The sequence below is a fragment of the Embiotoca jacksoni genome, unplaced genomic scaffold (assembly GCF_022577435.1).
Source record: "Embiotoca jacksoni isolate LCO1_2020_lvr unplaced genomic scaffold, fEmbJac1.0.p SCAF_3, whole genome shotgun sequence".
Classification (NCBI taxonomy): Eukaryota; Metazoa; Chordata; class Actinopteri; family Embiotocidae; genus Embiotoca; species Embiotoca jacksoni.
In genome coordinates, this window is record NW_027185381.1 from 21,411,644 (window position 1) to 21,428,204 (window position 16,561).

Genomic DNA, 16,561 nt, shown 5'->3' on the forward strand with positions numbered 1-16,561 from the left:
AGGGAAAAATGTTGGTCCTGAGGGTGAACCAGTTGAGAGCGACAGATCTCCATTAACCTCTAATGAGCCTGAATGCAGCTCAATAACCTCAAGCATTGTGTCTTCAGATATCCTGATTAAGAGACTCGAATGTCACTTTGGCAAAACCCTGTGCAAGTGCTGGCTGGCTGATATGTTATTTTTTGAAGTGCGTGTGAAGCATTTTTAGATTCAGTCTCATTCACCTGTTGTGGCTGTTGTTTTGGTTCTGCCTTTTCATTTGGTTTAACTCCTATTTTGAGCTTTTTCAGCTTTCAGATTTGTCTGACATTGTTTCTGTTTTCCTTCCTTTTCCTGTGAAGCTCTCTGTAAATTTGAAACTTTGTGTTAATGGCAAAATACTAAAAGTAGTGGGGATAAAGTACTTTACTTGTTCCAGTGGGAAATTACAATCAATCAAAGAGCTAAATGATGAAAAAGGAATTCAAAACTTAAAACTGAAAAGAAGCATGAACTCAATGATACAGGTGAATATTTATTTATTAATCATATACACATATTTTATTCCAGCCCCAACTCTCATATAGAGCCATCTAAAAATACATATAAGAGGAGCTGAGTCAGACCTCCAGTGTTTATCCCACCACGACTATGTCATCATCATGGAATTCGTAGTAGGGAACCTCCAGGTTGAGAGGAGCAGGTCCCTTCCTTATTCTTCCTGAAGCATCATAGTGGGAGCCATGGCAAGGACAGTAGTAGCCCCCAAACTCTCCGGCATTAGCGATGGGCACACAACCCAGGTGGGTGCACACACCAAGAACAATGACCCACTTGGGGTTCATCACTCTATCCTTGTCGTGCTGGGGGTCACGCAGCTCTGCGATATTCACGGCCTCCTCGACGGCGATTTCCTTCTCTGTGCGGTGACGGACGAACAGGGGCTTCCCTCTCCATTTGAAGGTCATGTTTTTGCCTTCTGGGATGTCACCCAGCTTGATCTCAATTTTGGATAAGGCCAGGACATCGGCTGACGCACTCATGGAGGACACGAACTGGGTGACCACGGTCTTGGCCGCATAGACACCAACCACAGTGGAGGCTCCGGTCACCAGGTAGGAGAATGTCCTTCTGGCCTCACTGCTGTCCTGAGAGGACTTGTTGGGGTCCATGACCTCAGGACGACGGTAGTCTGAAAAGTCCGGAATCTTTATGTCTGTGTGGGCGAGGCGGATTCCTCCCGGAGCTGGAAAGACATGACACATATGCAGTTTAGACATCAAGCTATACTTGTTTTTTCAAACTAAAAATACCCATCATTCACAGAGCAATTTTTTGTACTTTTAACATTTACTTCTACAATCCTCCGTCAAAATGTTGGAATCCATTTGTGTTTTTTCTCCAATACTAAACCAAAGTGTAGAAGCCTTTCGGATAAGGGGGGGAAATTCGTCAAGAATTTCAAGAAAGTCCAGTTGCCTTTTGATATGATTTAGATTGACCATGACCTGTATGACTCAGAATCTTTACAGATGTACACCCAATATCAAAGTGTTCTCCAATTCAATGCAGCATTGATTGTGGATCTAATTGTTTATTGTTACTGGTGCATTCATGTGACCTTGGGAATTGGATGACTTCGCTTTTCACATGGTAAACAATTATTTAAAAAAAATCTATTTGAGGATCATTTGAGGATCAAATCAATACTGATTTACATACATAGAACTTTTCAACCATTTTAACAGTCTAAATCAGGATTAACACGTATCCTCATATCCTACAAAGCACTTTACATCAGGTCTACAGTTGATGTTTTTTTCCCCATTACCATGTACAATGGGAGGATTATTTTCTTAATTAACAGATTACCGATTAGCTGTTCAGTCTGTATACAATAAATACATGATCAGATTTACGAAAGCCCAGGTTGACATCTTCAAATTGCTCGTTTTGTCTGACCAACAGAACAAAACCAAAGAGATGTTTGCCATCATAACTACAAAACCAACACAAACAAATGGTCAGCAACAGGAAAGTGAATATGTGGTGTTCTGCTTTTTAAAAACGTTGTTTTTGATGATAATCTGAAACTGGATCATCATAACGGATAGTAACAAAACCAGTGATACAAACAGTTGACTTACCAAACCCTTTTTATAAACACGGTACATTTCGGACTTTAAAACCTCTTTTTACTACTAATTTATTCATGACACGTCACATAACACCTCGCGCTACTTTCCTGCGAGTCACAGGTCGTTGTTAGCAATAGTTTGCAGACAATAAGTGGCCTGAAATTACACGTATATAGCAATTTTACACATTATACCACACCGAAACGGTCACTCATCAGGAAGATACCGGTATGTCAAGTTTAAGCGTTACATCAGGAAGCTCATCGAGTCCGTCAATCGGCCTCACCAGCAGCGGGCACCAGCTCCTTGGCTCCGGGGAACACCAGGCTTTTAACTGTGGATTTTGTTGCTTGAAAGTAGGGGGACATAGCCCCAGTCCGAGCGGCTAGAGACATCATCTTTAGGCAAAATAGCAGACTTCCACCCCGCAGTTGGGGACGCGACCTTGCGTGTACAAATCTAGCGTACCACCGTGATCTGCGTTACCAGAAACTCGCTCCGCCTCATACGTTCCGTGTACGTAACGTGCGTCTGACCAGAGTGCCTTGTGTGGTTTGTCGGTTTCAAATAAACGTATCACCGTGCTGTTTCTGAATGAATATAAACGTTTCAAAACGGCAATAATTGTATTATAAGTGCTAAAACTACCCATGTACATAAAAATAAAAAAATAAAAAATAATAATTAAAAAAAAAATTGCTTATTTCGTCCAGGCATTTCTCTTAGACACCTATATCAGAGGTCCTCGTGATGTAAACACGGGTCCGCGCATAAAAATCGGAGACGAGCTACACAATGGTAACCTGAGCAAAAGTGAAAAGAAACATGAAAATACCAAAAAGAAAACTATTCCTTTTCGTTATTTTTGCATATGTGGCATTTTCACTCTATGCTGCATATAATGTCTTCTTCAGCACCAAAGTAATCTCCCGCGTTCACAGAGTGGTGAAGAAAGAGACGGGGGCACCGTCGGGTAATATCACTGCATAATTACCGTTGTATTTTGTCTGTAGCGCGAAGGCCACCAAAAATAGACCGATAGTTAAATATGTGTCCCTTTCTCATGGTGTGTGGTGAGTAAAAAGTAAGTGCGTGGAAATAAGCGGAATGTGTTGTGTTTGCAGGTGGTGTCAGAGGTGGCGGTGCTCCATTTCTTGCAGAGGACTGGAACCCGTGGGAAGATGAACAGGTGGAGTACAATTCTGCTCTGAACAAAAAAAGGGAGGCCTTCAAACAGCACCTGGGTAGGATCGACAAGAACAAACCCAAAAGATACAAGGTCCAGATCTGGGGGAAAGCTGCCATTGGTGAGTCCTTGTATACTAATTCATTAATGTGGGTCACAGCCTGCAGAGGAGGTCTGTGCTGCAATCACACCAATGCCAAGGCATTTTTTTTGTTTGTTTGTTTGTTTGTTTGTTTGTTTTTATCCAAAAGGGTTTGATCTCTTTAAAACTGAAGTTTTAGTATGATCTCTGACTGAAAAAATTAAACTGAAAAAAAAAAAAAAAAATCGGATAAAATGCGGAAATAACTCAGCTTGGCTTTTTGGTTATTTTGGGACATCATTTTCCAAAGTTTCTTTTAAATTATCGTCATTAATTCATACATAAGTGTACAGGGAGAAAAACCTCATTCTTCTCTCAACTAAAACAATAAAGAAATAAGAAATTTAAATGACATAAGTGAAACAATGTAAAACCTTACAAAACACAAATAAGTAAATACTTAGTGCAGTGAGATGGAAAAACTGCATCAAGTCTAACAGCTTAAGTGGAAAAAGCTTATGTATTCTGGCAGTTGTGGTCCTTATGTTAGTAGACCGATAGCATGGCCAACATTTTAAGCTTACATTTTGCAGCCACACGTTGTTAAACAAGACAAAATCACATAATATCCTCTTTGTCATTTTTATCATTTAGAATAAGGCTTAAAATATTATAATTTCCTCACACAAAAAAACCCAACAGATTATGATTTGTTATAGATCTTTTTTTCCTTCTCCTATTGCTGCTTGGTTAATTTTTTCTATCCATTATTTAGTGAAAGTGATGCAATCTGATGGTGTAGGAGTTCCAACAAAATGGTACTGCATGTTTTGAGATTTTAACTTTGGTAGTTAATTGCATTGAGCCCTTCTTTTTTCCACAGGGCTTTACCTTTGGGAACATATTCTAGAAGGACCCCTCACCCCTACTGACAAGATAGCACAATGGAGAGAAGGGGAGCTGCAGTCAGGAAAGATCGATTTCAGGTAAACAAGTCACAGATGGGATGTTTAATAAAAATAAAAAAAAACACAAAATTGTCTGCATTTGACACTCCACCAATTTATTTAATAACCACTAAAGAAAACATACCATCATGACTTATTCTTCCTCCCCTTACTGTTAACTCTCTGTCTTAAGTTTCTACACTGGTCCTGCTGTGGTCCAGGGTCACGTCCCTCTGGACATGAACAGCCTGGTTCTGATTCTCAATGGCCGTGAGCAGCAGAAGGTTGACTACTCCACACGATGGCTGGAGCATGTCCAGGCTATGGTTCAGTCCCATACAGTGTCTCATGTGGCTGTGGTCCTACTGGGCAATGAGCACTGCAACAACGACTGGATCAGCCCACACTTAAAGAGAAATGGTGGCTTTGTGGATCTGCTCTTTCTAGTGTACGACAGCCCCTGGGTCAACGACAAGGATGTCTTCCAGTGGCCTCTTGGTGTTGCCACGTATGTAATTCCTTAGTCCTCTTGTGTGTATGTGTACATCGTTGGTGCTCAGCGTCAGTAGACGCAACTGTGTGAGGTTGTCTTTTGAAATGAATAACACTATCTAACATATTGCTGTGGGTTTTTGTCTCTGTGCAGGTACAGACAGTTTCCTATGATCAGGCCGAACGCCCAGCTGATTACCTCCAACCGGCCATACCTCTGTAATTTCTTAGGAACCGTTTACAAGAATTCCTCCAGAGAAACACTCATGCATGTGCTAAAGCAGTCTGGCCTGGATAAGGAATGCATCACTGCTGCCAGAGAAAAGTAAGCTAATTTTAATTCTTACAATGGAAGAATAAAGCCTATATTTTTTGTTTTCATGACTGCATCATTTGTATGTTTCCTTATTATAAAAAAAATACAGATATTTAGTATAGTAATATCAACATATTCCTCTCACAGAGAGCTTCCTCGTGTATGTTTGTAACATAAAACTATGGTAAAGCTGTTGTTGTTCATTTTGTTTTAAATCTTGTGCAGTGAATTTCAAGTAATTAGATCAAGTTTTAGGGACTGACATGACGTGACTTCAGAGGCCCAATTGTTTAATCCCATCAACATCAAGAAAAGAAACCTGGATATAATAAATCATAAATGACTGCCGTATCAATACAAACATTCATCACTTGGTTTTTCTCTGGAACAGCTGATGCATTGTCCTTCTGTCCATTCTAAGGCCTTATTTTACTTATTTCCACAAAGAATATATCCTGGTGTTACCAGAGCCATTCTTACTGCGTGCATAGATGGGTCTCGCTACTCTCGATGAAGAATTTTTTCCAGTCATTGCATTCGAATGGGCTCAGCTTAATTTTGAAACTACCGAAGCAGCATGTAACCAGTTGTCCATGACTACCGTTGGGCCGCTCTTCAGAATGTCTGAACTATCATTAATGTGAGCAGGGTTTCCAGTCTATACTCGGTGAAGAACACCGAAGTTGTGAGCAATGGTCTGGCAGAGCCAAGCTATAAAGACTATAAACAAGTTGTAATGATTAGCAAATTTGACCAAAACACACTTCAAGGCAGCTTACTTAGAACTTTTCAGTGGGTTCTTCAAATCCGGGGCTGTGGGATATCTTTGTTCTTAGACCATATTCCACTACCTTTTGTGGTAAGTAACAGTTTTTAGAATGTCTTCCTGTCAGTATTATAATTTAAGGGGTGTTGTTAGTACTTCTATCACAGCACCACATATTTCAAATAAACCAAAAAAACCTGGAAAATAAAATTGTCACATTGTAAATGGAGCTAAGGTGAGGTAGCTATAACTTGTCTAGATGAAACGGTACTGGAATTTATCTTGTATACTTTTACGGTAGCTTAAATCGTTAACTTGAATTACCCTCTCCTCCCTCCTTGCCCCAGGTGGCTCCCTCAGGAAACAGCGGACAGTCTGAGACGCTATCAGACAGCTCTGGCCCAGAGCGAGATCACACTCTGTCCAGTCGGGATTAACACAGAGTGTTACCGCATCTACGAGGCCTGCTCCTACGGCTCAGTGCCTGTGGTGGAAGATGTACTGACACCTGGGAGCTGTGCAGTAGGGTCCAGCTCCCCGCTACGTCTCCTCAAAGCTGCAGGAGCGCCCTTCATTTTCATCAGCGACTGGAAGGAGCTGCCGGCCATCTTGGAGAGGGAGAGAGGGATGAGCCAGGAGCAGAGGGTGGACAGGAGGCGGAGGCTGCTGGAGTGGTACTCCAGCTTCCGTCAGCAGATGAAGGAAAGGTTCACCGAGGTCATCGAGGAGACTTTCTTTAAAAGTGTCTGACTGTGGTGCTTTAACATTCGTTTAATTTATTTTGTGGTTTGTGGAGAAATGTGATGTACTACTGGCATTGTGAACCTGGTGATGTTTGGTGTAATATTCTGGTGCAGGTTATTATAAAACCATTTATATATGTAGCCAATTTTAAAGCTGCCATTACTAGTCATTTAAAGGGCCCCATTATATGTATGTATATTTATCATCTAAATGTTTACAATGGTGGAATGTACAGGCATTAAGACATCACAAATTGTAAGCTGCCTTTGCATTTTGAAGCCTATGATTTACTTTAAGTATATTTTATATCTCTGTTTGTACTTTAAACTGTGTTTTTAGGAAACACTAAAAAAAAAGCAGTGTGGAATGAGATTGTGTTTTTAGGCCTTTGAAAATGGTACATTCTGTAAATCTATTTTGTATTTGTGAGCAGTTTGCAAAGGATGTTGTTGGTGTGACTTGCACTTTTCTGGTCAAACCCTAACAAAAGAATTATGTTTTGTTCTATTTATTTCAGTGCTGTGCTGCATGGAGTTCTTTTTTTTTTTTTGGAACGTGCAATAAAATACAGTGGAGTGTTGTCTTAAACAGAAATCTGTAGATGTGCTTGTGTTGTACTTTTATGGGAGGCTGTGGCTCAGGTGGTACAGCGGGTTGCCCACCAATCGGAAGGTTGTTGGTTCGATTCCCAAACCCTTGTCCACATGCCTAAGTGTCCTTGGACAAGACACTGAACCCTAAATTGCGCCATGCCATGTGGTGTGTGAATGTTCTCCTAATGGCGAGCACCTTGCATGGCAGCTCGTGTGTGTGTGTGTGTGTGTGTGTGTGAATGGAAAACTGTAAAAAGCGCTTTGCCACCGATAAGGTGATAAAGCCCTATACAAGGGCAGACCATTTATTGTACCTGCAGATGGCGCTGTGGATCAGTTAAATTTCAGTGGATGCAGTGATCATAGCTGAAGTTTAAGGCAGACGCTGTTTCAAGCTGAAAAAAGGTTGAAGAGGAACGTAAACTTTTGAGTTTAACAAACTAACACAGATCAAGTAATATAACTGAGAAAAAGCATTGTGATTGCTTCAAAAATAAAGTCTAATGTTTTTTTTTTTTTTTTTTTTTTAAAGAACAATAAAATATAGGCTATGTATATAAGATACGTGGACACACTTATGTAATATGGGGTTTCTGGGTGTATTTCAGCTGCAGCTTTTAATGACCCTATGTATCTATACTTTTAATACTATCTGGTACAGCACTTTGATGTCAGGATTTGAGCCCGACCAATAAATCAGCCGATATTTGTCTATTTCAGTTATATTGGTTTTGGTGTTTTTCCTATGTTGACCGATATGAAAACTTTTTTACAGAACATAATGCAGAAAAAGATTGTTGTGGGAAATTTGGACAATAAACTTTAAATTAATTAATTGGTGACATCTTTGTGACAAGCGAGTTTCAAACGTGTTTGATGCACATATAAAGGATAGTTGCAAGAAATGTGTGTTTATATATATATATGGTATATAAAGGCTATATATAAGGAGAATCGGCCAAAAGATCGATATCAGAATGTTTCCTCGCTGATATCGGTCCAAAAAAACAACAAAAAACAAACTCAGCATCGGTCGGACTGTAGTCTGCATATTTGAAAGAAAAAAAAAACTGAGTTCTTCTTTTGACTCTTTAATGTTTTAATATAATAATCTTTAATTTAGATGAAATTCAACATTTAAATACCTGGATATATTTAATGACAAAAAAACAACAACAACAGTGATTTTAGAAGTAAAATCTTAAAGTAGTCTGTCTCAGGTGCTGACTAATAAGGACAAACGTCAGATTCAGATTTGGGAGCGGGAGTGTCAGTCCACTGATGTCCACTAGCTGCCTGCGTGTGAGCAGATCCCTCCCTCCCCCTCCCTCCTTCCCTCCCTCTTTCCCTGCGTGTCCTTCCTCTCCTCTCCCTGCCTGGCTCCAGCTGCTGTGTGCTGCAGTCGGCCTGCCCTGTCTGCCTCTGAGCCTGCTGGGAGTTGTGGGGGAGAAGAAGAAACCGTCGAGGGAGACAGAGCGAGAGAAACGGGGGGAGGGGGGGGGAGGAGGAAAGTGTGTGCTGCTCGCCCGGGTCCCAAACTGGAAACCACAACCCAAAGAAAAAAAAGAAAAAGCGCACACGCACACACACACACACACACGCTCGACTTTGGAACCCTTCGGACCGGTTGCTGGCACTACTTGTGGAAACGGAGCCCCCGAAACTTGCGTGATTGTTTTCCTCCTTCTTCTGTGGTAGCGGCGGCAGTGCTGTTGCGCCGTGCCGACTGCTCTGATAGTTGAGGGATATTCAATGGTTTAGAGCGGGTTTGCGCGCTGGCCCCGCTGTGTATCCACCGCTTATCCAGAAGGAAGAGGAACAATGAAGTGCTAAACGATTTCCTCTTGATCCAAGTCTTCTTCTTGCGGTCTTAAAACCTTTTTTATAAAGAGTCATTCCGGCGTTCATTTTTCTCGTCCTGCGTGGGATGCGTTGGCTGCTTTAGGATCCCGCTTGTTGACAAACATTTTTTTTTTTTTTTTTTCCCCCCACAAGAAGTTTACAACAAGCTTAGGGCGCAGGAAGACAGAAAATGTCCACGCCGAGGTTCAAAAAGGATAAAGAAATCATCGCGGAGTACGAGAGTCAAGTCAAAGGTAAGGGAAGGTGAAATGTTTCGCGGGGAGCAAAAAGACTAATTGGGACCAGGCTCGTTTCATCACTACCTGCATGAGTCATAGCCCGAGATGGTGGTGCGTTAAAAGTATACGAGTAAAGTGGGTAAAATAAGACGCCTGTTGGCTTTTACTGCAAGGCAAACTAGTACATGTACATCCAGAACATTCATCTTCGTGTAACTAATGTTGAATTACTTGCGTGCCTAAAGCAGTTGACTGATATTGAATGACAGCATTACAAGGGGATAAATGGAATTAACAAAATAAATGCCTGGCAGATGAGTGGTAGGTGGGGGAGGGGAGGGGATGGGGGTGGGGTGGTGGGGAGTCTTGCATGTGAAAGCCAATGAAAGTGCACGGCAGACTGACCACTGGTCCACAGAAGAAATCACTATCCTTCACATGTATTTAAACCCTTTAAAAATAGTTTGTACTTCCAGTCAAATACAGCCTTTTTTTTTTTCCTGCTGAAATACGTGCTCCTGTTCCTGCTTGGTCTGGTGCATTTTTGATATGTTGATGTCTTTTAACAACCTGTTACTATTAGTTGGCGAGAGACTTTGTAGTTACCGCATTGTTCCCACAGCATTACAGCAAGATTATGAAACTGAAGAGGGGAGGGGGGGGGGGGGGGAGCACAAGTTGAGGCAGCACACATGCATTAGGATTCACTGTGTTGCTCAGGGGCACTCAAGAAAAAAAACGATTGCTCGCAATTAGGTGCTTTATTTACTATTCCATACCTCCTTTTGTTTCCTGCTTTATGTCACAAACCCACTCACACACACTTAAAGACATCCAACTAGTATGTGTGCTGATTTAGGCTGGTGATTTAGAGGCGTGTACAACACCATAATGGTGCCACCCTAACTTATCTTGTCTCCTTCAAGTCCCCCATGCATGCAGAGCAGAGGGTAGTTTATACCCAGACAGACCAGCACAGGAAAGAGGCAGTTGCTGCTCCAGGGTAACCATGGGGATTTGGCCTCCAGCCAGCCAGCTCTGTTCTTTGGTGGCTTTAGCAATGCTGAAATACCACCTATTCACAATAGGGGAGGTGAGCAGAGGTCGGTGGGGGTTTTAAGGTGGGGGTCACAGAGAGAAGAAGCTGCTTGAGGAATTACCAGCATGTGCATGTGGCAGAGCACAGGCTCTCATTTACAAGGAATGTTCAGGACCCTTTCTTTTCCCTGCGAGGATGACTAAGGGCTTTCAGCCTGTAATAAAGGATGATGCACAGTCATAGGGGATGCTGAACAAGATGTGACGAAGCCTCTCATTTGTCATGCAGAACCCAGTGGGAAAATAACAACAACCTGATGCTGAGAATAGCTGTTGATAGCTTGACAGGACCACTGGAGCCTCAGTAAATCTGTGTTCAGGTGGATTGTTTTGTTGCAGATGCTGAATCAAATCCTCAGGCTAATGCTCTGAAGCTTGTCATGTATTGTAAATACTCCTGTGAGGATATTTTTTTTTTCTATGGGGAGTTAATGTCACAGGCAGTGCCTCGCTATTTGCATAAAGTACTGTATTGTGGTGTTGAATTTGAGAGTTGCTTTATTTCATTTTATTAAATTTTTTTTTTTTTTTTTTTTTTTTTTTTGTCAGAGACATGTAATAAACCAGAGAAACACGCTGCTTATTTTCAGCATATGCAGACATACCGTATCATCGCTCCAAAAGTTATTGGGTGTATGCTTGTTGTCAAGGATAACAATGGGAGTCTTTAGTAGGTCAGATGACTCCTGTTCGTTTTTTGGAAAAAATAGCTGCCAGACTCATTAGGATATGAGCAATTAGAACGGGAAGAAAATGCTTGGTAATGTGGTTTTTGTTTGCATCCATTCAACATTAAGTATTCTGTTTTAGAGCAGCTCTTGATTTTGCAGTTGCGAAGCCTTTTTACGAGTGAGGAGTTTGCAGTGATAATGAGTGGGATCACAGCTGCAGTGGACCTATGACAGCCAGAGGCGGACTCTGGTGAACAGTCATTGATTACTCAAGAAGTCAAACGACGAAGCGGCCCAGAAAACAGCTGGAGCTCATGTTTGATCTTCTGGCCTGCATCCCCCTCCGTCTCACGGCTTAAAAATTTGTCTGATTTTCCAAATATTTCGACAAATCTGCCGGTCAGTTGTTGCTCCATCTTACATAACTGCATCGACCTGAAGCCCTCTGCCCTGATTTTGACAGGAAGCACGTGCACTGTCATCCTGCAACTACGCATATTTACACCAACAATTCATCTTCTTTCTGAGAATCATCTTTTTTTTTTTTATATCCACACTCTTTTGATATTTTTTATGAGAGAAAGTGTGTGCTGAGTGGGATTCCTATTCAAATCCACTATATGAGGTATTTCATGTACTTTTCTATGGTGACTGCCTGAAAGCCAGCTGACACTACTGTTCTCAGGCCCGGCTTGTCATTCGGCTGACATTCACTTCTTAAGCACCCTCCGAAAGCCCTTTTTTTCCAAAACCTCCCACAGATGAAATGAAAATGGATGTGATTTCTCCAATTGAAGGAAATGATCCTTTTTATTGAAAAAGCTCTGTGGCTTGGGGATTTAATTTTTGCTAATTGCTAAGAATTGGCAGCTACATGAAGACTCGGCTTGTTTTGGAAAAACAAAAACATTAAGAAGATTGCGTTAAGACAGAGGAATTTGCTTGTGCATTATAGCACACATCAGTTGCAGCCAATTACAGACATTTTAAAGGGGAAGACGGTTTTGGGTTCTTTGGATGTTTTCTTTTTCTGTAGACTGGTGGAACAGAGCATTTGCAGCTCTGCCAAAGTGTGGCTTTCATGTCAGACTGTGGCTTGCTGTTTGTGGCCTGGGGGTCGTGACTCAGATGGCAGGACCCCTTGAGCCTCTGACAGGGGGTCCTCTCCTGTATCGTTATAAAGGCTGCCCTTTGACCTGCCTTCGCTGCTGTTTATAATCAGAGCCTTGCCCCTCCGCATACTCAAACAGAGTGGTCTGTTTATGTTTGTACGCAGAGGGATTAAAGGCAGGAAACTGCTCTTAGGTGGTGGGGTCTTGATTATATTTCCAATGAATAGGATTTGTCTTGTGGTTAAAAGCCCAAATAGTTGATTCATATCACAAAGAGTGGACTTATTACTGTCCAGTTGAATGGCTGAAGATGTGCATGTATGTGTTGATCACTATCCATCATGAAATCCAGATGTGACACAAATGTTGTATCTGAGGATTATGTGGAGTTAAAACTTGAATTTCACTTTAAATCGGTCTTTCGTGGTTTTTGTTGAAATAAATCCAGTATGTCACCAGACTTCAGTATATGATGGAGTGTAGAGTCTCTGTCCCAAATATACTTACTAATACCTCCTAGGCTGTTATCCCCCATTTGGTTCAGTCCAATGTTCAAAGAGGGCAAACTGCACCTATTGAAGGCCAGAAGTTCACATCAACTTCCATATAGTGACCATCGTAATTGTGACTGGAGGAAGCAAGCGAGGAAATATAGAAAGTGATCAAGTTTGCGTAAATAGAAGGTTGGATGGATCAAATATGTGGGAAAACAGAAGTCAACCATGGCTTATTTCAAGTACCATACATGCAGTAAGTGAATTTAAGTCAGGTATTTAACTTACATGACCAATGCCACTTGTGTAACGTCCTTATTTTGACTCAAACCGTCATCTTTTCCTCAACCTAACCAAGTAGTTTTGGTGCCTAAACCTAACCAAACTGCAACCGTGTCACCATGTTATCTATGTGTTTATTGAACAAAAGAGGTCCAGTATAATTGTCGCTGGTCCTGTCCCAACAATCATAACTATGAGACACAGCAGGCTCTTACTAGCCACATCTATGGTCCCAATGACAACCGATAACGGCCATTTAATGGGTCGATTACAGTCGAATGTGTGAGTGTTTGGACTGCTGAAGCTGCCGTCTCTTTATTAAGAAATATCCTTCAGGCTCATCTTGCTGGAAAAAAAATACATTTTACATTATAAAACATTGGGAACGCTTTAACAAGTAGCCCATTTAGAAAAAGAAATAGTGATTTCACAGATGGAACCTGAAATTGGTCCTTAAGTCTCTTGATTGGCTTTTATTCAAACCAGCATCACATTCACACATTAGAGACACCAACATTAAACAGCTTCTAACCAATTTTACATCAGATGTTTTTAGTCGAAGTGTAACACAGGAATGTGTCTCCATGATTTTGTTTTGTTTTGTTTCCAGTCATAATTCTTTTTAATTTAATTTAATAATAATTGTTTTAAGTAAATGCTTATCCAGGTTATCAATCATCTAAAAACATGCCTATCACATCACAAAGTCCAGTGTGCCTTTGTATGATTTTTTTTTAGTAATATGAAACGAGAAAAGTGCAGCATATTTGAGAAACTGTGTTTTTTTTTTATTCAACATGTAACTTGAAATTGTCAACAGTTGGTTCTTTCCATTGACATAACAGATTAATGGTTTATTGTAGGAACAGATGCTTTATGATATTCTTTGCTTTGGGTCCATCCAAGTCCAATCGAGACTTCGATAGAGACATGAATGTCCTTTTGTCACCTTTGTGTTCTCGTTTAGTAAATATTGTCAGTTGTGAGTTTAGGGGCGCGAGTGGATCTGAAGCAGGCTGTCACTACAACATGACCTTTTCCTGTCCCATTAACAGCATGCTGACGGAGTCATGTGATGAAGTGCCTCTCTTCATGTACAGGCTCAGATTTAACTTACTTTTTCTTTTCTTTTTTTTTTTTTAACTACTTTCCCCTCTGCCATATATTTTCTGCTCAGCTCATCAATTAACATAAACAGCTACTTTATAAAGCTGAGAAACAAATTCTTAAACACTTCCCGCAGCAGTGAAGTTGTAAGTCTTACTCCACAGTGGATACTGGTGGATCTGCGATGCTCCATCTTTGCAGCATCTCTGAGGTGTTGATATGGGTTAGAGGCTGAAAGACTAATGGAATTCTAATGCCTCCTGGAGCACTTCTCCACAGCATCACACGTCCATTCACACACTTGCCATCTGTTTTTTTTTACCACCCCTCCTTCTATAACTGTTTGTGTGTCTGTCGTGTGTTTCCAAACGGTGGTATGGCCCTGGGTGTGGCGTTTCTGCATGAACGTGCGTTTGCATGGCTGGCTGAATTGTTATTGACAGCACCATCTGTGGCCACTCACCCTTTTTGCAGTTTTAATAAACTCTGCTGGGCAAAACCAAGGCTTTATGCTCCCTGCTGGGCTTTTCATTGGAGCCACAAAGGCCACCAGGACATCACTGCAGCCCCCGACCCTTACCAAACCAGCCCTAATCCATGTCCCTGTATTCCCCAAACCAAACCAACAAGAAGCCTGGTGTATTGTTTCCAGCATCAACACTGGTTATTTCAATTTCTTCACAGAAAGCGTGACCCGTACTGACGCTGTTCCGACTGAGAATGAATCATGCATAGATTAAAAAGTTTTTTCATTGAAAAGTTGACCGTGCCATGTTCTACTGCTACCTTCCCCCCGCTCTCTGTTGGTCATTAGGGACATAGAGAAGACTACCTGTGAGTGCATGATAATGAGCTGGATGAGATTCAGAGGCTGCACTGTTTTACCTAATAGGAGGTACAGGGTGTAAATGGATTTGGACCATAGTTATAGAAAAGTAAAACAAAAAGAAAAAAAAACTGAAAGGGGAAACTTGAAATAAGAGGGAGTTAAAGTGGGATTGGGGAGATATTTTGGCCACTTTCTGGACAACTTTAATTCCTTTGAAGCACTGCTGGGACCCAGCAGATGGACAGACAGGAAGGCAGACAGACACAGTTTGACCATCAGGCCATGCTGCTGCCTGCCACCCATTTAGGGCTGGATTAGGGGGAAGGAGATTGGGGGGAGGGGAGAGGACGGTATGAGGTCAGGGCAGGAATAAGTGAAGGCGGAGGTCATAAGGTCCGACTTGGTTGACTTGTTTTAATCTGCGCCTGTGTGTGTGTGTTCAGCCGATTCATCTGTTGGATGTAAGTTGTTTATGTGGTTAACGGTGGTGAAAGCTTTTTAGTATTCTGTAAATGTAACATTTTCTTGTGGGTTCTTGCTTTCTGCGTTTATTCAAACAATACGACATTTGCCACCTTGACTTCTTTTCCACGTCAAGGGCTTGATTGACCAGGACAGTCGGTTAAAGTTTCCCTCCTGCATAGATTGAACACCTAAAAACTCATTCCTAGGTATAAAATTTCGTATTTAGAATGTATTTTAGAGAAAATAAAATCCCCTGATGCCTTAAAGTGACTTAAATGTAACTGAACACCTTTGCCTTCAATCGGTATGCCTGGATCTATGGATATGCAAATAGTCCCCGCCTCTGTCTTTCCCCTCCCCTCCACTGCTGCCCTGCTGCCAAAACTGCATGATATGGACAGCCTTACCACACATGCTGATGTGATTGGTTCCTGAGATGTGTGACATATGAAACCCTTCCTGTCTGAATCTGTGTTTTTAAGACTATCAAACTTTGACTACAGTTCCAAAACAGAAAACCTCAACCATGGTAATGAGTGCTTATTTCACTCATGATATATCTTCAAACATATAAAAAAACAACATATGAACATGTTAACAAGAATTAAAAGTTTGTTTTTAGTAAGCTGTGGTTTGCTTCTTGGCTCAGATACTCATCATTAACCTGCTGGGCATTGAAGCTGACCTCTGTGGGGTTCATCTACTGCACAAGAAAAGCCTCATTATGCTCAAGATGTTACCTCAACTGTTTTCCTGGATCTCTCAACACACCACTATGCTTTGTTAAGAGCTGAATTTCTATGGGATGTAAAGTATTGAGTCCCTCAGATCAACCGCTGATGTGCTATAAGAGGAGGGTCAAACATGTCACATTTTAATTACGGTGTCCTACTCATATTATCTTTGTGATTGTAGTCGTAAGTAAGAAAGTTAACAGTTTGACTTCTGTCTACTGTAAAATATGATTTTGTGCGCATGCTGCAGAGGTCAACAACATAAATTGAATACAGAGCTTTGGATTTGAATCGCTAGCTGTGGTGGAAAAATGGAGCCAATGCTGGCCAAACAACAAAAGTCCACAAGTTTTATGTTCCTACTTTGTGTTAGCCTGCAGACTGCGATTTACTGTAACCCAGTAGATACTAATCTAACTACCAACACATCTTATGCAGACTGGTT

The 16,561-nt window shown here is 41.3% G+C and overlaps 3 protein-coding genes across 5 annotated transcripts in view; 2 read left to right on the forward strand and 1 right to left on the reverse strand.

The window, feature by feature from the left end:
• Nucleotides 1–501: 501 nt before the first annotated feature.
• On the reverse strand, nt 502–2,617 carry LOC138206547 (cytochrome b-c1 complex subunit Rieske, mitochondrial-like). Its single transcript, XM_069163340.1, has 2 exons — nt 2,404–2,617; nt 502–1,225 (listed from the first exon to the last, which is right to left on the reverse strand). The coding sequence occupies exons 1-2, from the start codon at nt 2,513–2,515 to the stop codon at nt 615–617; spliced, it is 723 nt and encodes a 240-aa protein (XP_069019441.1). The 5' UTR covers nt 2,516–2,617; the 3' UTR covers nt 502–614.
• Nucleotides 2,618–2,864: 247 nt separating this feature from the next.
• rxylt1 (ribitol xylosyltransferase 1) lies at nt 2,865–8,078 on the forward strand. The gene is made up of 6 exons (XM_069163039.1): nt 2,865–3,090; nt 3,242–3,424; nt 4,269–4,371; nt 4,526–4,840; nt 4,979–5,149; nt 6,254–8,078. Exons 1-6 carry the CDS (start codon nt 2,943–2,945, stop codon nt 6,654–6,656), a joined length of 1,323 nt encoding a protein of 440 aa, XP_069019140.1. The 5' UTR covers nt 2,865–2,942; the 3' UTR covers nt 6,657–8,078.
• A 550-nt stretch (nt 8,079–8,628) lies between these two features.
• srgap1a (SLIT-ROBO Rho GTPase activating protein 1a) overlaps nt 8,629–16,561 on the forward strand; it is an 85,712-nt gene continuing 77,779 nt past the window's right edge. For all 3 annotated transcript variants that reach the window (XM_069163234.1, XM_069163235.1, XM_069163236.1), the window contains exon 1: nt 8,629–9,339. In XM_069163234.1, coding sequence (XP_069019335.1) covers nt 9,276–9,339 — 64 coding nt within the window. In that variant the 5' untranslated portion in view covers nt 8,629–9,275. The remainder of the gene's footprint in view (nt 9,340–16,561) is intronic.

Excerpts from the sequence above, each read along its gene's own strand:
- LOC138206547 (XM_069163340.1), bottom strand. The coding sequence starts at position 2,515 with ATGATGTCTCTAGCCGCTCGGACTGGGGCTATGTCCCCCTACTTTCAA. Across the intron at positions 1,226-2,403 it reads GGAGCTGGTGCCCGCTGCTG|CTCCGGGAGGAATCCGCCTC; the intron begins GTGAGGCCGATT and ends ATGTCTTTCCAG.
- rxylt1 (XM_069163039.1), top strand. The coding sequence starts at position 2,943 with ATGAAAATACCAAAAAGAAAACTATTCCTTTTCGTTATTTTTGCATAT. Across the intron at positions 3,091-3,241 it reads AGAGACGGGGGCACCGTCGG|GTGGTGTCAGAGGTGGCGGT; the intron begins GTAATATCACTG and ends TTGTGTTTGCAG. Across the intron at positions 4,841-4,978 it reads TGGCCTCTTGGTGTTGCCAC|GTACAGACAGTTTCCTATGA; the intron begins GTATGTAATTCC and ends GTCTCTGTGCAG.